The sequence below is a fragment of the Talpa europaea genome, assembly GCF_964194135.1.
Source record: "Talpa europaea genome assembly, chromosome: 13".
NCBI lineage: Eukaryota > Metazoa > Chordata > Mammalia > Eulipotyphla > Talpidae > Talpa > Talpa europaea.
In genome coordinates this window covers 84,024,086-84,045,709 of record NC_140080.1, presented here as the reverse complement: position 1 = coordinate 84,045,709, position 21,624 = coordinate 84,024,086, and the positions used below count along the sequence as shown (strand labels likewise).

General features: G+C 35.9%; 1 protein-coding gene across 1 annotated transcript in view; it reads right to left on the bottom strand.

Moving 5' to 3' along the window:
* Positions 1–21,624, bottom strand: part of DCC (DCC netrin 1 receptor) — a gene marked incomplete at both ends in the record, with an annotated part of 1,034,810 nt that overhangs the window by 517,038 nt on the left and 496,148 nt on the right. The window contains 2 exons of the mRNA XM_084252763.1: positions 8,656–8,792; positions 9,993–10,143. Coding sequence (XP_084108889.1) covers positions 8,656–8,792; positions 9,993–10,143 — 288 coding nt within the window. The remainder of the gene's footprint in view (positions 1–8,655; positions 8,793–9,992; positions 10,144–21,624) is intronic.

Here is a 21,624-nt window from a genome sequence, read left to right as displayed (position 1 = left end):
TATTTTTGACTTATGGCCTAAAATCCAACATGGGTGATGCCCCAGCAAGTCTATAAAGGTGATAACTGAACACCATAAATGGTGCTACTTACTTGCCAAACAAATGGATGTGTCAATTCCCTACTTGGCAAATATACCTCTATAGAAAGTATCAACTAATATCACATGATTCAGTAAAAATATTATCAAAAAATAAGAAGTTACAAAGTCATCAATTTTTAATTATCATGTTTCCTTCCATTAGTAAACACATCTGAGATTTGATGGTGTGTGAACATTTAAATGCTTGTAGTAAATTGGATTTATAGAGCGTATGTAAGAATTGATTTAGAAAAGATAAAAAAATTTCTTTGAAATAAACATTAAAATTGGGGCAGATCATTTAAAACTCTAAAATCTAAATTGTAGCAACCTTATACTTAGGAAGTACTAAATAGATGACAACGACATTGAAGAAATAAACAAGATGAAGAAACATTAAATTTATAAAGATCTTACAGCCACACTTCACCTATCATATAAACTGATAAATGGCTTTTGATGCATTGCTATTATAAGAGGGGCATGTCTCAATAAAACTGATCAAGAATCCTGTTATATGCACAGAACACCCACTGTCTCTGTGGCTATATTAGTATTGTTAGGGGGAAAGAATGTCCTGAGCGAATTCCATACAGGCTTTGTGGATGCCAGCCCCACTCCAGCAAGACACTGGGAACTACAGCTCCCAGGATCCCCAAAGGGAAGTTGCAAGGATCTAAGGGCAGAGTTAAGCAGCCATTTTCTCTCTTTGTAAATAAAAACCAGCCCTGTTAGTGTGGTCGGGGGCACTTGACTCATGCTCTTGGCCAGGTGGGTTTGGTCTCGGCGGGTCATTTGGGATTCCAGATCAGCGGAACAGGTAGGATGCATTTAATAATTTATTTCCCTCTTTTCTCCCTGATTTGTACATTTCCTCATTCCCCTTCCTTTGTAAATAAATCTTTGTTAACCTTTTGTGTGTGCCTGCAGTGTAAGTCCCTTTTAAGTGCACAGGTGAGGACCTATAGTCAGGCAACCCGTTTTAGAGCGGGGTTGCCCTGTAACAGTATGTGTGGCTGTCATAACAAAATGCCACCGACTGGGTGATTTAGACAAGAAAGATTATTTTTTTTTGTAGTTCTAGAAACTGGAATTCTAAGATGAAACTGTCAACAAGGTTGGTTTTTGGTAAGATGAAGCTGTCAACAAGGTTGGTTTCTGGTAAGACATCTCCTCTTGGCTGGCAGATGGGACACTGTATCTGTGTCCCTTACATGTCCTGCTTTCTGTGTGTGTGCACTGAGAGAAAGCAAACTGATGTGATGTCCTCTTCTACAAGGACACAAGTTAGACTGGATTAGGTCTCACCTCATGACCTCATTTAACCTTAATTACCTCCTGAAAGTTCTTATCTCTAAATGCAGACGATGGGGTTTCAACTTCAGTACATGGGGCCTCCCTGGTGGGGCAAGGGGTTAAGACGCAGCATTATCAAGCTATCTCCAGCCACTGCGGTATGAGTTAGATCTCTGCCCAGGGAGCTGACCCACATGATATAGCAGACCTCTCCTGTCTCACCCACTGCTCCCCTCAGCAGTGTATGTCAGCAGATCCACCCGTTCTACTCTCCACTCTGTCTCTGCTGAATCCTCTCACTCCTCCACACCTATGGCCTACACACAGCTCCTGTATACATAAATAAATAAATCTTTAAAAAAGTAAACCTTCAGTATATGAATTTGGGGAAAAATTTTCAGTATGCAATAGTGCTCTAGAAAAAAAAAATGAAATTGAGCTTTCAACGGAGAGCTTATGAACAATTTTGACAGAAAGTTAGATGACATAGGTACAATGCACATTCAACTGTATTTTTTATGTTTAAAACTCAGAAGAGCCAGAGAACAAATAATGGTGTGAGTTGCCAAGATGAATAAGGCTGTTTTTAACTTTCTCAAAATCTAGCTGTGAAGACAGCATGACCAGCTGGCTATGGAAGTGCAGAAGAACATGTGAAATATAAAATGTTTCACAAATTTAATATCATTCTAATGCCACAACTTAATTTTTGTTCATATTTCCAGAGATTACTGCCAAAGAAATGTTTATATATCATCAGGACATCATTATAAGATTCCTCCACCATTTATGAGAATCATGAGGAGACCAGTTGTTGCTTTTTTACATTTTATAGATGAGAGAAACTGTGTATGTAGAGAGTGGCGCATGGATGGTTCAACATTTGTGGTACTTTGTCTCACTTCATTTTGGTTTTGCTTTATCTCTGCAATTACACTTCAGGCTTCTTATAATGGCTAGAACATCTTATTTGTCTTTATTTTCAAAATGATACCAGGCTGTGCCTTGCTAACCTGAGATCTACCTCTCCCAATTCTCGCCATCTAAACAGTCATCAGATTCTACTGAGACAAGAGCACCCGGGGGTCTCAGAAGTGCCTGTCTCAGAAGTGCCTGTCTCATAAATGCCTTTGATCTACTGTTTCTGTCAGTAACTTTTTTGCAGCTTATGCATTCTTGAGGTTTCTTTTTAGCTTATCCTGGAATGGAAGGAGGCAGCTGCAGAACTCTGAGCCAAACTGGTCAGAGGCAGATGATGAGGCATGTGCAGGACAAAGGTGACCACAGTACTGGGGGCTGATCTGATTGTGATATCAATATCTCTGCCTCCAGGTAGCAGTTGACCTCCATTTTCTGAACATGCAGCTATGAGAAAGCATGTTGTACTACTGTGTCTGCACCCCTGGGAGACTTCCAGAATGCACTTCTCTGGTTCTACCCACGACTGAAGCATGTGCCCAACACTCCTGCTTGATAATAAAAAGCAAAACTGTTCAGTCTCCTTTTAAAGGCATCTCCCAGGAGCTCTGTTCCTTGCTCTTATGCCCAACAAATCCTGGTGCTTTCACCTCCACTCAGTGTTGCATCTGCATTACATTCTTGAGTGGGTTCTCAAGGAACTACTGGATGTAGCTGGTAACACTATGAGGAAGATCAGTCTTTACCAATGAAGGGATAGGACTACAGAGTCAAATAAATGTCCAGATAACTGCCAAGATGAAGCAGCTAGTAAGTCACAACTCAAAAATTTTCCATGTTTTCCCATTGCTCTTAAGGTAAAAATCTAAGAGTCTCTACCACTACTCCCCTCAACAGTGTATATCAGTCAGTCTGCCTATTCTATTTCCCACTGTCTTTAGTGAATCCTCTCAGCCCCCGCACCTATGGCCTGTACACCAGCTCTTGTATGCATAAATAAATAAATCTTAAAAAAAAAAAAAGAAGAGAAGAAGAGGAGGTAGTCAACATTTTGATGCTGCTTTACTGGTAATAATGCTGGGGTCCAGTTCTTTCTCTGGGACCAGAAACTGTAACTGGTGAGTCCACTACATACCCAGTTAGCCTTCATTTTTTGTTATTCAAAAGTATTTTGAAAAGAAAATAAACTACTATTGTGGCCTTTTCCATTCCACTACATTACAAATGATAGATTTTAACAAAAAGACTCAAGTAGGGGGTAACATCTGCCCCAAAGGACTTCTTAGAGGTGTTCCCCTGGGAGTCCTCATCTAAACTCAAACATCATGAAAAGCTTTATGAGCCACCCACGTGCTAGAGGAGATAGAGAACTCAGATTTGGCTTCAAGTGTTCAATTTTGTGCAAAGGTCTGACATAGTAGACTTACTTATGTCCTACAAAGCCAGTCTGTGTCAATTCTAGCCAACATTTCTCTAGCAAGATAATGAGGCAAACAGCTGAGAAAAGCTACACACAAAAATAAATGTTAACAGTATATTGTTTATATTGCTACAGACTGTTTTAAAAGGGATCCCAGAATGCTTTCTGCAAAGTTCAAAAATATTTTTGTTTTCTCACCGACAGTTAGACATAATGATTTCTACTGAAGAGTGAACTTTCTACTCATTTCCTTCTGGTTGCATATGGAGAGTGCACAGTGTTCATACAAGGTTGGGTACTTTACTGGCTAAAGATCAAATTCCATTCTTAAGTGTGCATTTTTGCATAGATTAGACACTGAGCTGAGCCAAATTGCCTGAATCTATAGTCAGGATTGTATGTATGGAGGTGTGCGTGAAGCTGGGGATAGGTCAATGGAGGAAAGGTTGGGTGTGTTCAAAAAAGTGCCTATAATTCTTGAGCCAGAACGCTGTGCAATTGAAAAATAAGAATGAAAATAATACCGTATCTTAGTCTTGTGCTAAAATAATCGCTGTACTGTGATTTAAACATATTTTTGATAAAAAAACATATTTAAGCTGGTAACAGTATTCCAAGAACTTCCCTTTGCCTGATTCTTTTCAGGACCTGCCCAGCCACCAATGCCTCAAGCCGCCCTGTCCTATAAGAGAGAGGGGAGATTATCAACTCTTCATGTCTTCAGAGTTTCCAAGTTAGCAGGCAATATGGTAAAAATCTTATGCAGAAGCCATTAGGATAGTATGGATTTGAAATTGTACTTCAAGTCCATTAAAATCAGAATTCAAACCTTGTTACTTTGTGTAGCCTTCCACAACATAGTGCATTGGATGCACTCAAAATAGCCCCACTGATATTATATTGATGGTTATTTTCATAGGTTGGGAAGAGTTATTATTAAGACTACATCCACACATTTGTTTACATTTTATTTTAGAAAAGGCTGTCTTAATCTTATCTAATGTAGATTTCTCTAAGAAATTTAATTATTGAATTTTCAATTTTCATTTTATAATATAAATGCTTTCAATTACATTTAAGCATATTGAAAATTTTGAGGACGACAGCAACATTTCTTTGACTTTATTGTATATGAAATTATCCCCTGGTAGAAAAGTCAGTTTGTTCATGCAAGTTCTCATTCAAAGACGGTCTACATGCAAGAAAAGGATCATGAGTTGAAAGGCAAAATAAGAGTCTGATTAAATGGATGATTAAAGCTTGTAAGTGCAAGTTTGGGTTTCTTGTGGGATTTTATCTCATGAAGCATTTAAATTATGCTTAAATTCTAAAAATGATGAAAACTAACTTTGAATAACACTGATAATATTCTTTTCTCCTAATCTTTCACTTTAAATAAAAAGGGAATAAATTCTATTTTCAATATAAACTAAGTCCTTCAGGATGTGCTTAACTTTATAGCAGAAGAGTCAAAAACTACATCAAAGATTTTTATTCTATCGACATTCATTTTGAAGCCTGGGTAGAATAATTAAAACAGTGTTATAACTACCTCCTGAATTAAATCATATCAGATCTGTGGGAAATCTTTAAAATGTATACCCAGTTATCAAGAAGATTCCTTTAGGGATAAAATGAACCAAGATATAAATGCAGTTTTATCATTTTTAAAAAAATTAACATTTCTTCTAATTTACACATTTAATTTGTAACCTCTAACTAGATTTGGAAGTAGGATGGTACATTTAGAATAAAAAATGTAGGTCTAATAGCAACAAAATCAGAAGTCACAGAGAAAAAGAAGTTGGTACCATAAACAATGTGTAATACATAATACATATACAAACACACATCCACACACACACACATCATGTTAGCCTCATTGCTATTCTTCCTATGTAGAGTTCCTGAAATCCACAACATACAGCTGAGTATTTTAAAAATTATTTTCCTCCTACACTGTTGGTGAGAAAGTAGAATGGTCCAGCCACTGGAGAAAGCAGCGTGGATGTTTCTCAAAAGATTGAAAATGGATACAACTGAGTAATTCCACTCCTCAGCATCACCAAAAAATTCAAAAATACTAATTTGAAAGGAACATTTATTATATGTTTTATGGTTGTTGGAACTTATTCTCATAGAGTAGTTTTATCCCTTTGTTCCTGCTCTTTTACCAACTTTTCTCTCTGCTACCTTGAGATTATCATAGTAGTTTCCACATTTCTTATTTGATGTGACTATAGGAATAGCCAATTATTAACTAAACTGAAATTTCAGAATCATCTCAATTGTATCACACAAACCTGCTTTATGTAGTCTAAGTCAGCTTCAGAAAAAGTAGACGATCAAAACTGTTGCAATCAGGTCTGGGATTCCTGAATCAGAACTCCTGCCTTGGAGGCCTAGATCTCCTCTGCATGAACTGCAAGATCTAGGGGCAGTGACTTATTCTGTGCCTAGATGTTCTCATAAGTAAAATGGGATTGTGGTAACAACTAGTGTTGGGGCTGGGAATGGTGACTGCTTCTTCCTCAGAACAGACTTTTCCTCCTGGGGGATTGTGGAGTGGGGTCCTCCCATCTAAGACCCCTGAAGTCATCACCATTACCCCCATTCTCAATATCCACCGTTTCTTGGTGGGAATAAGAACTTGGATAAATAACACAAATGATTTAAAAAGCTTGGAAGTTTAGAGGAACCCCTTTCTCCTACCTTTTTCTCCCAGGATCACAACTGACTTAAAAGAGCAAATACTCTAGATTACCATCACCACCAGGGAGTGGGAAAGTCTATGATAAGTGGTAGCCTGCCCTGGTTCAAGATACCAGGGGCCAGCTGGGTGTGTGTCCCTCAGGCATATACAAACCCCGTACTTAACTTTACTTTTAGTAAAGGGGATACTGGAGTCACCCTATGCTTTACAGTTTCTTTCCAGATGGTACAGAATTAGAGCATGCAAGAGCACTGTTATTTAATGGGTCCTGCCTACACACTTCCCAGAGGATATCATGAAGAATAAATAGTGCGCATTGTAGCATTCAGTAAACACAGTCTTAAAAAATGTGTGTATATCATAGATATGTATGTATCTACATATGCATATGTATTACTGAAAATGCTGCTTATGTAATATATTATTTTTAAACTGGTCAAGATTCACTAGCAATGATATAAGAGAGACATTACCTGTCATAAGAAGAAAATCAGTCTTCTAATGTCCTATAACTATAAAACTTCATGTGTGCATATATGCTTCAATGAAACATGAGTAATTTATGGACTAAAGCATGCCACTATCAAAATTATTTATCTTAGGGTGTAGAAAAGAAGCCTGCAGTAGGGGAAACCATCAGTGTTTTCTTTACTCATTCATATCTGAATAGAATTTATATATGTCAAATAGCACATAATTATTTCCTAGTAATTTATTCATTTCATAAAGAAAAGAATATGAGAATATATATGGATATATATGCAAATAAGGATAGGCATATAAGAATATATATGTATATATATAAGCTAATTTAACTTATCCTCAAAAATTAGAATTTATGCACAATTGGTTTAGATATCAACAAAGCATTATAAGTGAAAATATTGTATATTAATTTGATATAAAATTTAACCTCAAGTATTTTCAATTAGAAGTTTACATATGATCAGTAAAAACTCCAGCTCATTTCACATCTACATTTGCTTTATAATCAGTGATGTTTACATTTCAAGAGAATTCCTATGGTGGCCATTTGGTGTTACTCTATTTTGATGTTATAAATGTGAAAGTTTTCTTTGTTTCTTTGTTTCACCAAGAAATGTCCACATAAAATACGTGCAAATTAAATTGTTGCCATTTTAAAGACAGCTGATATTTTAGTGAGAATAATGCCACCTCTAAAACCAAAGAATTAAGGTTCTTTGGCTATTCTTAGTTTAATATTTATGGATCAAAGAACAAACAAGTCCATTGCCTAACCCATCACAGAAGTTATTACTCCACTCACAGATGAAAGCATTTTCTGAATAAACTTTAAAGACAAAAAAGCAAAATGGATGGCATGATATATTATGAGGTATGTTAGCAGATATAATCAGTGTACCATACCTTTTCTTTTCTACTGAATACGTTTTAAGAGCCTGTGATTTTTCCTGAACTCTTTAAAAGGGAAAAGATTTATTTCAGAGGAAAAAACCCAAAGTCTGGTAAGCAATATTTTTGTTGTTGTTAAAGGGAAAAACAATTGAAATTCAAATGTTAAGCCACTTTCTCCAAACTGTATAATTCAAATGAAACTGGTAAAAGAAATCGGGAGCAGATGGTAAGATATGTGTCTGCTTGAGTACCTACTACAAATAAGAATCATTAATTTGTAATGATGCAGTGACCTTGCCTTTCTGAATAAAATGAACCCATCCATGTCCCTTAAATTTCTTTAAATTAGATTCTTGCTATGAAAGTTTTCCCTGGATGTATTTGACTTTAATAGTTCACTTTCAACCAAATATCTTCAGTTTTTTCATATTAACCAAACAACCTTACCAGCACATCTGAATTTAATGCCAGGTACCCTGTCCTCTCAAATAACTTCTGAGTTTTCTACCTGAGTGCAAATCTTTCATACAATTTCCTCATTCATTTTGGAAACTCTCACTTTTTACTTAACACAATTGTTAAATAATGATTTGTGATAGTTTCCGATGTATCACTGGAATAACTAGACTAGAGTGATGTACCTGGATTTTAATTAACGAGCAAGAATTCAAACACTGCATTTAACCCCTATGCAATTAATTAAAGTAGAGCCAGGATATGTATCAAGCACTGGAACTCTGCAATTTCACACTAATAAACATTGGAAGCACTTCAGTGATAAGCATTTAAAGTGTCACAGTAATATATTTTGAAGGGAACAATGTAAACTCATCTCGAGCCATTAACTTACCCAAGACGGTGAGCTCTGCAGAGGCACTAATATTCTCATTTTTATATGTGACAACACAGGTGTAAGTTCCACTGTCATCATCTGTCACATTGGAGATAAGCAAGTTGCTTCCACCCAACAAAGAATACTTTTTGGACCTGTAAGGCATAGGCATATGGAATTAGAGAGTAGAATGACATAAATATTATCAGGCATTTATTTTCATTGTCCCATCATATACCATAATCACAACAAATCAGACAAATTATTCAGAAGTTTAAATGAAATTCACAAAGGATCAAATTACAAAACTTGGAAAGAGTCTGTATCTGTATTATGGGGGTTTAATAATGTGGTATGTATTGATTACCACCACAGGAAGACAATAGGTAGTAATTAAATAAAGTAGATTAAACTCAGAAAGCTAGTGATAAAAAGAAACTTAGAATCTGGTGCAATTCTTTCAATGTAGATTTGAAGTCAACAAGCTCCAGAAAAATGATTCCCTATGGTGGAAGTCAATGTCCTGTGTCTTAACATCAGATTTAGTGATCTTTGTGCAAAGTCACATCTCTCAGTGCACCGAGAATGTCTATTACATCCAGAGAAAATAACATGCTGAAGTTGCAACCAGATTTTTTATATGCTTTAATATTTTCAGAAATATTATGATACCGTATTATGTATTGTTAAGTACATACTTATGGTAGATGAAATTTAAAGATAAACTTATTCTCCATGAAAGTATCTCACCACAGTACATAAATGTGTTAAAAAACTAAGCATACTGGCCCTCAAAATCAATGAAATTAATTTCTTAAGTGAGATCCATTTAATCAAATGTTTCAGACTAAGTGTTCCATTATATTAAGTGTTTACTTCTTAACTGTCCTATTATTAATGTCCTGCAATTCAAAGCCAGCCAAGCTCTCCTCATTTAGTTATTTAAATATATGTTAGAGCAGCAATGGTGTGGGATACATTGAGAGTTTTAAAAATTGCACAGACCCTATAATGACATTGGGAATTCAAAGATTTTTTTTTTTAAATATTCCATGCTAGTACTTCCATAGAATGAGATCCACCGAAGTATTTTTGCTCAACACTCTTTGGGCAGAACCATCTGAGAGGTGACTCTGGTTTTCTAAGTTTCCTTTGAGAACTGATTTAATGAATTTTGACTCTGTTCCCCACCTTTTTATCTCAGTGAGTAAAATGTCTTTCATATTTTATACAATGCCAAAAATTCAGGGAAATATTAAATTATAATTAAAACTCCTAGTATTTTTAGGCACTTACATCAATTGAGAAAATAAATGCAGCGCATAGCTCAGAAAAAAATGGAAAATTAGTAATACCTGAGTTGGATGGCTTCCTCTCCTCGTAACCAGGTGAAACTCGGAGGAGGATAGCCAGAAACACAACACTCCAGCACTGCATCTTTTCCTTCAATGGCTATGACATTAGACGGTCTTTGCAGAAAATATAGCTGCCTATGTAGTCCTGGATCTGTGAAAAGAAAATACAGGATCATACCTTTTATGAAAAACATTACAAAGATAAATGATATAGCTTGAACCATTTTCTTTGCTGTGATCGAGAGGAAAGAGGGAAAAATAAAAAAATATGCTAATAAAAAACATAAATAAAAACATATAATACCTAAAAGTTTTTCCATCCCCAGTTTCTAGTATTATAAGAACATTCTTTTTTCTTCTTTTTAATATATTTCTTACATCATTTTTCATTTTTGCACAATGTATGCATTTTCATCTTGGTTATATTCCCCATACAATTGCACCCCCCTTATTTTGACTCCAATCCCTCCTCTAACCCCTAACTCCCCCTAACCCCATAGTGTGTCTCTGGTTTATAATTGCTTGTTGATTTTGATTTTTTCTTCATTATAGTTATTCTTTTTCCTGGTCCCTTATTTAGGTTTTCTAAACTCCTGAAGAATATTCTTGACTATTGATGACATCACAGTGTAAGGCAAAGGGCAACGCTGGAGGCTACAAGTCTTACATGAGCTACAGGTCTTGCTCACTTGTTATTTGCAAAAAAAAAAAAAAAAGCATTACAGGGAAAATGTTCTGCTTTCAAAACTTTGCATTCAGCTACTTTGCTTTTACAAAAGACCTACCTTAGGACCTGTTTTCACCAACCAAAAGAGATTTGAAGAGGACTGTCACTTTTAGGACATAAAATGAAAAGTGATCACAGAGTTCGGCATTTGTTTTGCAGCTGCCTTTTCGGAGGCAGTGCATACTGAGCAGCAGGAATGGCACCACCTGCCATCCCGGGATCGCTTTATCCAGGCTGTGTATTTGTGTTATGTTAGCTTTGAGGGTTTTATTTGGCACAAATTGTGGATCTGAAAATGCTAAAACAATTTTTCCATATAAGTTAATGGTGAGTCACCTCTTTGCTATGCCATTTTGATTGATGAAAGGTTTCATAGGAATATTCTATTTGTAGATGACAGAGGGAAAAACTGCAACTTTTCTGGATGTTACCAGTTTGCTTGCCATCTTTTCTACTTAAATAGCTTGCATTTAAACTGCTTTACTTATTGCTTCTGTAGGTAGGTAATTAAGATAAACATGTTTGAATTGTGTTGAACATACGTGTACTAAGGAATGCAATATACGGCTGCTGAGAACATATCTGCTGTCTTCACAAAGGAAATTACACTAACATTTGTTTTTGTAATGCTAAGTGTAGGGTAAATGGTTTTCAGGTTTCTCTGCCCTCCCACCATTAGAATTGCCCTGCCTGATTGGGCACCTGTAGTTATTACCTTATTACAAGGTATCTTGTTTACTTCTGTGGGCCATGGGAGGAGTATTGAGACAGCCACAGAGAGAAGCAGAAGCAGGAGAGAGGCAGGAGAGAGAAAAGAAAGAAGCCAGAGAAGCCCAGAGTGAAGACTTGCTGGGAGTTTGGAGGCCCACCGGCCTCCTGGCCTCCTGGCACTCCTGTCTGCTGGGTACCTGGTTGCTGTGATGCATGTAAAGCTCAATAAAAGCCTGAGAAAGCCACCGAAGTTTCCATGATTTTCCTTTACCCGTTCTGCTCAGATCGTAGATATCCTGCTCTGTGGTCATACTGCCCTTCCACTAAGTCTGGATGTTTCCAAGTCTACTGTGTAATTTCAATTTTTAACAATATCCCAATGGATAAAATTGTTCCTAGAGCTGTAACTAAGATAAGGAGCTTCTACATCCTCCTATTTCATCCAGCGTGTTTTCTAGTTCTGTGTATATAGCATTATCCACTTCTGCTAGCAGATAACTGAAGCAGTCAGTTCCTTTTCAACTTAAATCATTCCATTCAAACAAGAACTCATTTGGAATATGCAAAATAGTCACAAAACCCTAGTATAGCACTTGACATTGTCAGAAAAAAAGTTCTTTAACATATTTCCTTCTACCTTTTAATGTAGGGGATACATCAGCAACTATCTTAGCATTAGGTGGGCTTGGAGGAAATCTTCCCAGTCAGGATAATATGCTCTGATCTGAACTGCTGACTAAATTTCTGTCATGCAATTGAATGCATTAAGTGGAATTAACATGTAAGCTGTCAATTTGCAAACATAAGGCAAAATCCCAGAGCAAATGGGGCAATGAAATCTTAAAACCAGTATGGGACAGATAGAGAATTGACAAGCCAGATTGCATCCACTGAGGTCATCACATGGGCAACAGATGCTGAGAGAGGAAGTCATGTACAATAGAGGGCTACCCATGTTAACATTGCAGCCTGTCTACCTGGACCTGACCCAGCTCTGCACGGGCGGCTCACTGGTCAATAAAAGAATATGAAATCCCCAATTAATGGCTGAGAGAGCTAACTGTCATCTAAAGTACTCTTTGTGTGGAAAAAGATAGATTCACACTTTCTCAGTCTTCTCACATCTGTTTCTGGTTACAGCAACAAAAATAAATATTCTTCACAATGAAAATATTGAATGCATTTGCAAAATGTGTTAATCCTTATTAAACCAATATTGCAGAAAAATGTCTCAAATGTTTAAAAATTATTGGTGGTATGTTTCAATTTCCTTCCTGAAAATGACTTTGCAAATAAAATGAAAATGGTTTAAAGGATAATATTGCTTAAAAATAAATTTCCTGAAATGGACAGTGTGTCCTAAAATGAGCATTTATAAATAGATGTCTTTGTAATGGAGGTCTGGCCATATGAATGCTTTAATTTCACCACCTGTTCCTCAGCAGAAATATTTCTGCTATATACAGTGTCTATACTATGCTATAATACAAGTTATAGAAAACACCAAGTAAAATCTACTTAATTTGATGTTATAGCAAAAAGAAAATTTTCCTGAGACCTATGTATATACTACTTATTTATCCTGGGACAAGCCAACACTTTAACTACTATATATTCTTCATCAGCAAACAAAATTATACATCACAAAATGATATTTTAAATTCTTAAAAAATGAGCAAATAGCATCGAGTCCACATATAGGACTTCCCCATCCTCTGACATTGTTTCTTCTTTTAACACATTACATTAATGTTGGTGTATTTGTTAAAATTAATGGTGATATTAACATTAATTAAAGTATGTAGTGTACATTAAGGTTCACTCTTCTTTGTATGCAGTTCTATGGATTTCCATAAATGCATGTCATATATCCAAGATTACATATCATATAGAATAGTTTCATTACTGTAAATTTCCTTGAGCTTCACCTATTCATACCCTGCCCCCAACTCAAAACCCAGGTAATCACTGGTCTTTGTACTATTTCTATAGTTGTATCTTTTTCAGGATATCATAAAGTTGGAATTATTGTATAGACATTTTATGTTGTTTACCTTAGCAATAAGCATTTAGGATTCTTCGATGTTTTTGTGTGTGGTCTGATAGCTCATTCATTTTTATTATTGGGTATTGTTACATTATACAAATATACAGTAGTTTTTTACTCCATTAACTCATTGAAGGATAGTTGCTTTCAGTGTTGGGTAATTATGCACAATGCTGTTATCAATGTACATGTGCATATTTTTATCTGAACAAAATATTTCACCTCGGATCACCACTGCTAGATAGTATGGTAAATCACATGTATCTTTCTAAGAAACTCCCAAACTATCTTCCAAAGTGGCTCTCCACAATTTTGCATTCCCATCAGCAATGAATGGGAGTTGCTAATGTTCCTTAACCACTTAGCATTTGGTGCAGTGGTATATTGTAATTGTTGTAACCTGCAATTCCCCAATGACAAATGTTGTTGACCATATTTTATATACTTAGATTCAGCATATCTTCTGTATATATGTATATTGTCTTTGGTGAGATGTCTGATTCAGATCTTGTTCCTATCATTTACTTTGTTGGTTTTCCTGTTGGGTTTCAAATCTTTTTTGTGTATTTTAGATACAAGTTTTTTATCAGATGTGTGTTCTGAAATTTTTTTTCAGTCTGTGGTAAGCATTTTCATCTTTTTAATATTATCTTCTATAGAGCAGAAATTTATCAGATTTTTACAAAGTCCTATTTATCATTTTTTTTCCTTTCATGGATTATAACATAGGTTTTATGCCTAAAATTCATTGTCCACCCAGGATCAGCTAGATGTTCTCCTGTGTTATCCTCTAGAAGTTTTCACAGCCTTGTGTTCTACATTTAATTTTGAGTTAATTTTTTGTGGAAGTTGTAATGTCTGTATATAGATTCTTTGTTTGCATGTACATGTCAAATCTTGCATCACTAAAAATAATCCTTTCTCCACTAACTTGGTTTTGCTCCTTTGTCAAAGGCCAGTTGACTCTCTTTGGGTCTTTTTTGGGGAACACTACTTTGTTCCATTGATCTAGCGCCCTATTATTCTGCAAATATCATCTTGACTATTGTAGCTTTGCAATGTGACTTGACATTAGACACTGTGAAGCCTCTGACTTTATTCTTCTGTGTTTCCACTATTTTGATTCTCTCATCTTTCCATATAAACTTTAGGATCAGTTTATTAAGATAGACAAAATAACTTGCTGGTATTTTATCTTTATCTTAAAATATCAGTAGTTCAGCCATCAAAGGGCTCATATTGCCACATGGGAAGCATCTGTTGCTAATATCCTTAGACAGAACATATATATTCCAAATAACTTCAATTCCAACATGATCCATTTCAGTTAAGTTTATTACATTTGTGGCTTTATAGGCATGCAAGTTTGACTATGGTCATACATATGAAAATGTCAGCTTTCAAGCAGAGAATTTGGTTTCATTTCTCCAAAGATCTTTCTCTGCAAGTATCTAAGGTAATAAATTCTAATATTATAGAAGTTCCCAAAAATGAATAGAAATTTCCATAACGAATATGTATTATGTTCACAACATTGTGATAGATTAAATATGATCACAAATTACTTTATTTCTCCCAAACCATAACTGAAGTTCTGCTTCCCTATGATTTGAATGTGGCCTAGCCTTGTGTCTTCTTTGACCAACAGATTGTGGTGACAATAACACAGTTTGAGTTTTGGAGCCTGGGCCTCAAGAAGTCTTAAAATTTCTGTGATGTTAATCTAACTGGAGAATGATAGGGCAGATGGGAGACACTTGTATTTCGCAGCCAAAAAACAGTGTCAGCTGACAGACATGAAAGTTGGGCCATCTTGAGCCTTCCACCTCAGCCAAATATGCACAAGTCAGCCAAAGTGACACCAGCAGAGGAGGTTTTGTTGAGATGAATTGCATACTCTATGAGATAATAAATTACGGTTTCAGTCACTAAATGTTTTAGTGATAGCTATGAGAAACAGGTAAGTGAGACATGCATATAAAATGAAAACAAACCCATCCCACTAATTTAAAATGCCAAGTAACTTTTTGTTGTTTCTTAGTGTGATTTTTGGTTTGTGTTTTTGTACCACTAGAATAATTTGGGTGATTTACAGAGACATTATTAAAGTTAGTATCTGTTTATTTTTCTCCTTTGTGTGCATTTTTAGAAGAATATCAAAAATGTATGTTTAAGGTTGAAAATAGGAGGGTGAAGATACAATTACCAAGGTGATCTTTGTGTGATAGAATTATGGATGTGTTTTTCTTTTGATCTTTGGATATTTTGTACTTTCCAAATATTTTTTATAACAATATATATTATCTGTAAAGATGCTGTAAAATGGATGAAAATGCACAAAGAACAAATAAATTGTAAGAATTAATAACAAGTTCTAAATAAATATCAACAATAAATAAAAGTTTTCCCTCTAGGTTCTGCAATATTAACGATGACAAAGCCTCGAAAAGAGAGAAATTCCAGGTCGTGGCTTGGTTTATCTAACTGATTTTAATGGAACCATGATGAATTAGAAATTACTCATAAAAATCATTTTTGTTCTTGGAATATTGACACTGACTATTCAGACACAAATGGAGTTATTCAACTAATAAAACATAAACTAATGACCATGATTTATTTTTAATCACAGGAAATGGCATCAAAGTACCAGTTTGTAATATTACATTTCATAAATTGGGAAATCAGTACACACGTCACTCTATTTTTACTCTTTAAACTATTCATGTTTCAGATACTTCTGTGCTTATATACTTTGAAATAAAAATGATAGGACAATGCTAGTGTGGATTCCAGAAATCACATTTGGACAACAGTTTGAAATTTAAAATAAAACCCTCAAAAGTCACTTTTTCCCCATAATATGAAGTTATACTGAAAACTACAAAAACAGGCCTCTTTACTATGTGGCTCATGGAAATGAATAGACAGAATTACAGAATGACTTTTATTTTTCTAAATTCATTACAAGCTGCCATGGTTTATCTGAACTAAAACTTAGTTTAGCTTTTTTTTTACCCTTTGGGTAGAAACTGTTAGCCTGATGCTCTGACCTGATCCCACCATCATCCTGGGGGTAATGCAGCTAATCTGCCTCAGATAATAGAAGGGTGGGATGTAAATAAAGAAAAGGAACAGGGAATGTAGGGGAACCAAGAGATCAAGAAAAAAAATTATAATAAATTAAGACAAAATTAACAGGAAAATATAAATCAGAGACATTCTGCATGGGAGGGGGAGGGAAAGAATTCAAACAGGAGAGGTAGGAGGAACTATGGTGACGGTGCATGGGTGAATTGGAGGTGGGTTTTACGGGCACTACACCTGCAAGAAGAAAGCATATATTGTACAGAAAGGAAGAATGATGTAAAATATAATAAAATAAATAAAAAAACAGGATTCCCCCCTCCAAAAATAAAAAAGATAATATAGTCATCAGTGATACTAATCTCTGACATCCACAGGTTGCATTAAAGTGCAGAGGCATCTGGTAGTCATTGCTATGCTCTCCTTGCTTGTATTATCTCGCTCGCTCGCTTGCTCTCTCATATACACACACACACCATTTTCATGGAAAATTTGACCTACTTTAATCTGTTATCCACCTTGGAAAGGACTCACTTGCCAGCATTTGGAGAAAAGAATATGTAGACAAAGGAACACTAAGTCTTTGGTCTCAGGAACCATTACATTCAAGGTTATAAAAATGAAAAAAAAAATATTGAGGACTCCAGAGAGCTTTGTTAATGTAGATTATACCCATAAATATCTATCATATTAAAAATCAAAACTAAGGGCCTCCCTGGTGGTGCAGGGGTTAAGCACAGCACTATGAAGCTATCTGCAGCCTCTGCAGCACAAGTTCGATCCCCAGCTGCCCAGGGAGCAACCCACATGGTGCTGCAGACCTCTCCTGCCTCGCCTGGAGATCCCCTCGGCAATGTATTTCAGTCAGTCTGCCTGTTCTGTTCCCCACTCTGTCTCCGGTGAATCCTCTTACCCTCCCACACCTCTGGCCTGTACCCCAGTTCTTGTATGCATAAATAAATCAATCTTAAAAAATAAAAATCAAAACTAAGATTTTAAAATATATTTGGTAAATATTCATAATTTATCAAAAATCATGTCAAAAAACTGCATATTCTAGAAAAAATATTAGTGAGAAGAGTTGGAATGCAAAGATTATATAGCATTACCATACAGGTCTTATACTAGAGATACAAGGATGGCTTAACATGTGAAAATCAACCAACATAATTTACCACTTATCAACAAAGGCAAGATAAAAACCATTTGATCACATCAATAGAGGCTGCGAAAAAATTTCATAAGATTTAACCTCCATTTATGATAAAAATCCTCAAAATAATGAAGGCTATGCATGATAAACCTACACCTAGTATCATTCTCAATGTGAAATCTGAAAGTTTTCCCACAAAGATCTGGTACAAGACTAGGATGTCCGCTTGCACCACTGGTACTTAACACAGTATTGCAAGTCCCAGCCAGAGCAATTAGGCAAGAGAAGAATATCAAAGTATACAAGCTGGGAAAGAAGTATAGCTATCATTACTTGCAGATGGCATGATAATATTCATGAAGTACCCTAAAAACACCACTTAAAACTTTACATAGAACTGAGGTACCCAGCAGGGGAGGGGGAAGAAAAGCAAGGAGAGCACAAACAAGTGTGGATGCTTCAGTGGGGGGAGTGCTACAGAGATACACCTGAGCAGGGAGAACACTGAAACACTAACAAGGGTGTAAACAATTGGCATTTCAATTAAAAAATGAGTTGTTTAATAAAAACAACTGATTTGTTATTTTTTTGCATTTAGATTGTTCTGAAATGTTGATTTGTTTGAAATACATGAACGCAATATGACTCAAACAGATGTCGTTGGAATGAGGCCTCTTTTGATAGTGTTTTCAGATAATTGTAGAGATTATCTTTTCAACTCCAAAACTCAATTAATAGTTTCTTGAAAGTTAGCTGTAATTGTGGAATCTGACACATTTCAATGAATATTTTGCCCTACCATATAAAAATCCCATGGACTATGCTGCAGTTTGAATAGCTCTTCATCCATGCATGATTTCATCACTTGAATCGATGGTCATTTGGTATGTACAGTGTATCTTCCAAATATTGACACATTTAATTATACAGTATTGAAAAAATCTTACATGTTATTATCACCACCAATCCTATCAGACAGGCCTTTTAATGCTGTGAAGCTGTCAAGTTCCCAGTGGCAAATACAAATTTTCCGAATTTCTAATTTTAACTTAAATTCTTGAATTTCATCCTTGGCTGCAAATACTGTTTTCCTAAAACTGAAGGGCTCACTTCGTTCATTTTTGAGAAACCGTCTAGCTAGTACCCAAATATGAATAGCTGCAGTTTTTCTGTTGATTGTACTTTCAAGTAAAAATAGTATTCCATGAATTTAAAAAAAATCAGCTTGAAATTAAAATGATGACAAAAGTGCTCACCTCTCAAAAACCCGTCTGATAACCTTCCCATTTTCTCACACGGAACATTAAAAAAATGTATTGAATGATTGATATTTAATAAAATTAATAACTGTTACTCTATCAAAGATATTCTTAGGTCAATATGGTAAAAAAACACATACACAAAAAGTACTATCGGGCCTCCCTGGTGATGCAGGCAATTGAGCGCCGCGCTTTGAAGCTGTCTGTAGCCTCTGTAGTGCCAGTTCTATCCCGGCTGGCAAGAATCCCACATGGCGCAGCAGACCTCTCCTGTCTCGCCGGCTGCTGACCTCAGCAGTGTATTTCAGTCAGTCTGCCTGTTCTGTTCCCCACTCTGTCTCTGGTGAATCCTCTCACTTTCCTGTGCCTCTGGCCTGTACCCCAGTTTTTATATAAATAAATCTTTAAGAATAAAAGTACTATCATTAAAATAGATTTGACCTCATAGATCTTCCAAAAGTATCTCAAGCAACATCAGAGGTCCACAAAGCATACTTTGACAAGTGATGTAGAAAGAGTCAAAAAATTAATCATTCTTCTGAGACATTCAAAAGCCCATTTTCTCTCAACATGGGAATCATTTCACATCCTTCAAGTAGAACTAATAAGTGTATTTCTTCCTCTTACTTTTTCTCATCCTTATCCTCATCCCTTCATTTTATTATTCTGATTGTATTGCATTTGGGAATGCCATGCAAAGCTTAAATATTTCCACTCACCGCCTTTCAGCAACAGATCATTTATTTTTTTAAAGATTTACTTATTTATACACACAAGAGTTGGGGTACAGGCCAGAGGTGCAGGGGTGAGAGGATCCACCAGAGACAGAGCGGGGAACAGAACAGGCAGACTGAAATACACTGCTGAGGGTAGCAGCGGGCAAGTCAGGAGAGGTCTGCTGCGCCATGTGGGTTGCTCCCTGGCCGGCTGGGGATTGAACTCATGCTGCAGAGGCTGCAGATTGCTTCACAGTGCTGTGCTTAACCCCATGTGCCAACAGGGAGGCCCCAGCAACAGATCATTTAAAGTCAAGAAAAATCTTGGATCATATAACCTGAGAATTTATCTAAATTTCACATAATCAGATAGCACTCAACTGTCCTCAAGTCCCATGAACTAAGGAGGCATGGGAAAGGGGCACTAGAAAAGGTGGAGAGAGAATTTTCTGCTTTCATTTCAATGAAAATAAATCTGAGATTATCCTGGCCAATTAATTGTGTCTATGAGGCCAGCTGGAACTAGGCTTAGCTCTTCATTCACAGGTTTTACCAAATGACTAGGGGACACATAATACTGTTTTCCTTCATGTTGGGTGAGCAGTTTGACTATATAAATTACCCAAGCTGGGATAAATTTAAAGAAAAAGGTAATTCTATAATTATGCTATGACATGATATGTGACAGGGACTATCCTGTGTGAACTGGATTGCATGCAGACTCACCCTCAGATGATAGCGACTTTCTTTTAAATGGGATCATTTTCCTAAATTGTTATTTAGGAACCTCAACTCTAAGCTTTCAGATTCTGAAGAACTGAGGCATAGTGAAATTTAATTATGGATTGTTGGCATCTGTGTCAGCAAGGGGAAAAATACTGCTTTTCACAACTTAATAACCCTCTTTCCTAAAATAACCAGGATGTGCTTCTAATTTTTATGCCTTCTGAATGCAAGACTATTTTTCTTGTTCTATACTTTTGGTCTTTATTAAATTCCTGCCTCAATGGAATATCAAACATGTTTCCAAATGGAAATGAAAGGGAACTATAGACTACCATGAAGTATTCTCTTTGATTTCTTCCCAGGCATAAAATTTACAAATTATTTTAACTTCACAAAGCCAGTGTTCTCTCTGCTGTTCCCTACTGGCTCCTTAGGCATCCCCCCACTAGTTGTTTTAGAAAATGAGGCAGGACTGCATGCTTCAAAAGCAAGTAGAGACTGTAAAGTGTGTTCAGAGTGAAAGTTCCAGGAATCTCTTAACTCTGTTCAGAGTGTATTTTATTAAAAAAAAAAAAAAAAAAAAAAACAACAACACAGTCAAATCCAGACTGATCACAGGGATAAAATTTATTTACTAATTAATGTAAAGACTTCATCTGGTCAAAAGCCCAGGAACTTTGAACTGAGAGGGGCAGGGGAGCCATTCTTAGCAACTACTATTCATCGCTCTATGATTCTATTGCTTTCCTTGCCATTTACACTGATTCAGTACTAAAAATGACATTCCCTTTCTGTAAATATTCCTACATCTGTTCATATTTCCTTATTTTTCTCCATGTACACACACATATTGCTATTTGTAGTTAAGAGTTTAGAGGAAGAAAGGAGAATGTCTATTCTTATCATTGGCTTATGGCTATATCCCTTCTGTCTCACAGGCAAATTTTGAGTCTCTCAGTTTCATTTTGTAGCAGAGCTGAAGGAAGTGATTTTTCATTTATAGAATGATTTTTTTTTTTAATTTTACAGCTGACAGTAGAATCCCAGAAAACAAATGTTGCCATTATGATATGTCAAAGTTAGTTTAGGGATCCCAGAAATCATAATTTATATAAATGCACAAAGCAGCATTTAAAATTTCCAGAAAATAAATGTATTTGTTATTTAAACTCTAGTTTTTGATGAAGAACCAAAAGTATTTGGATT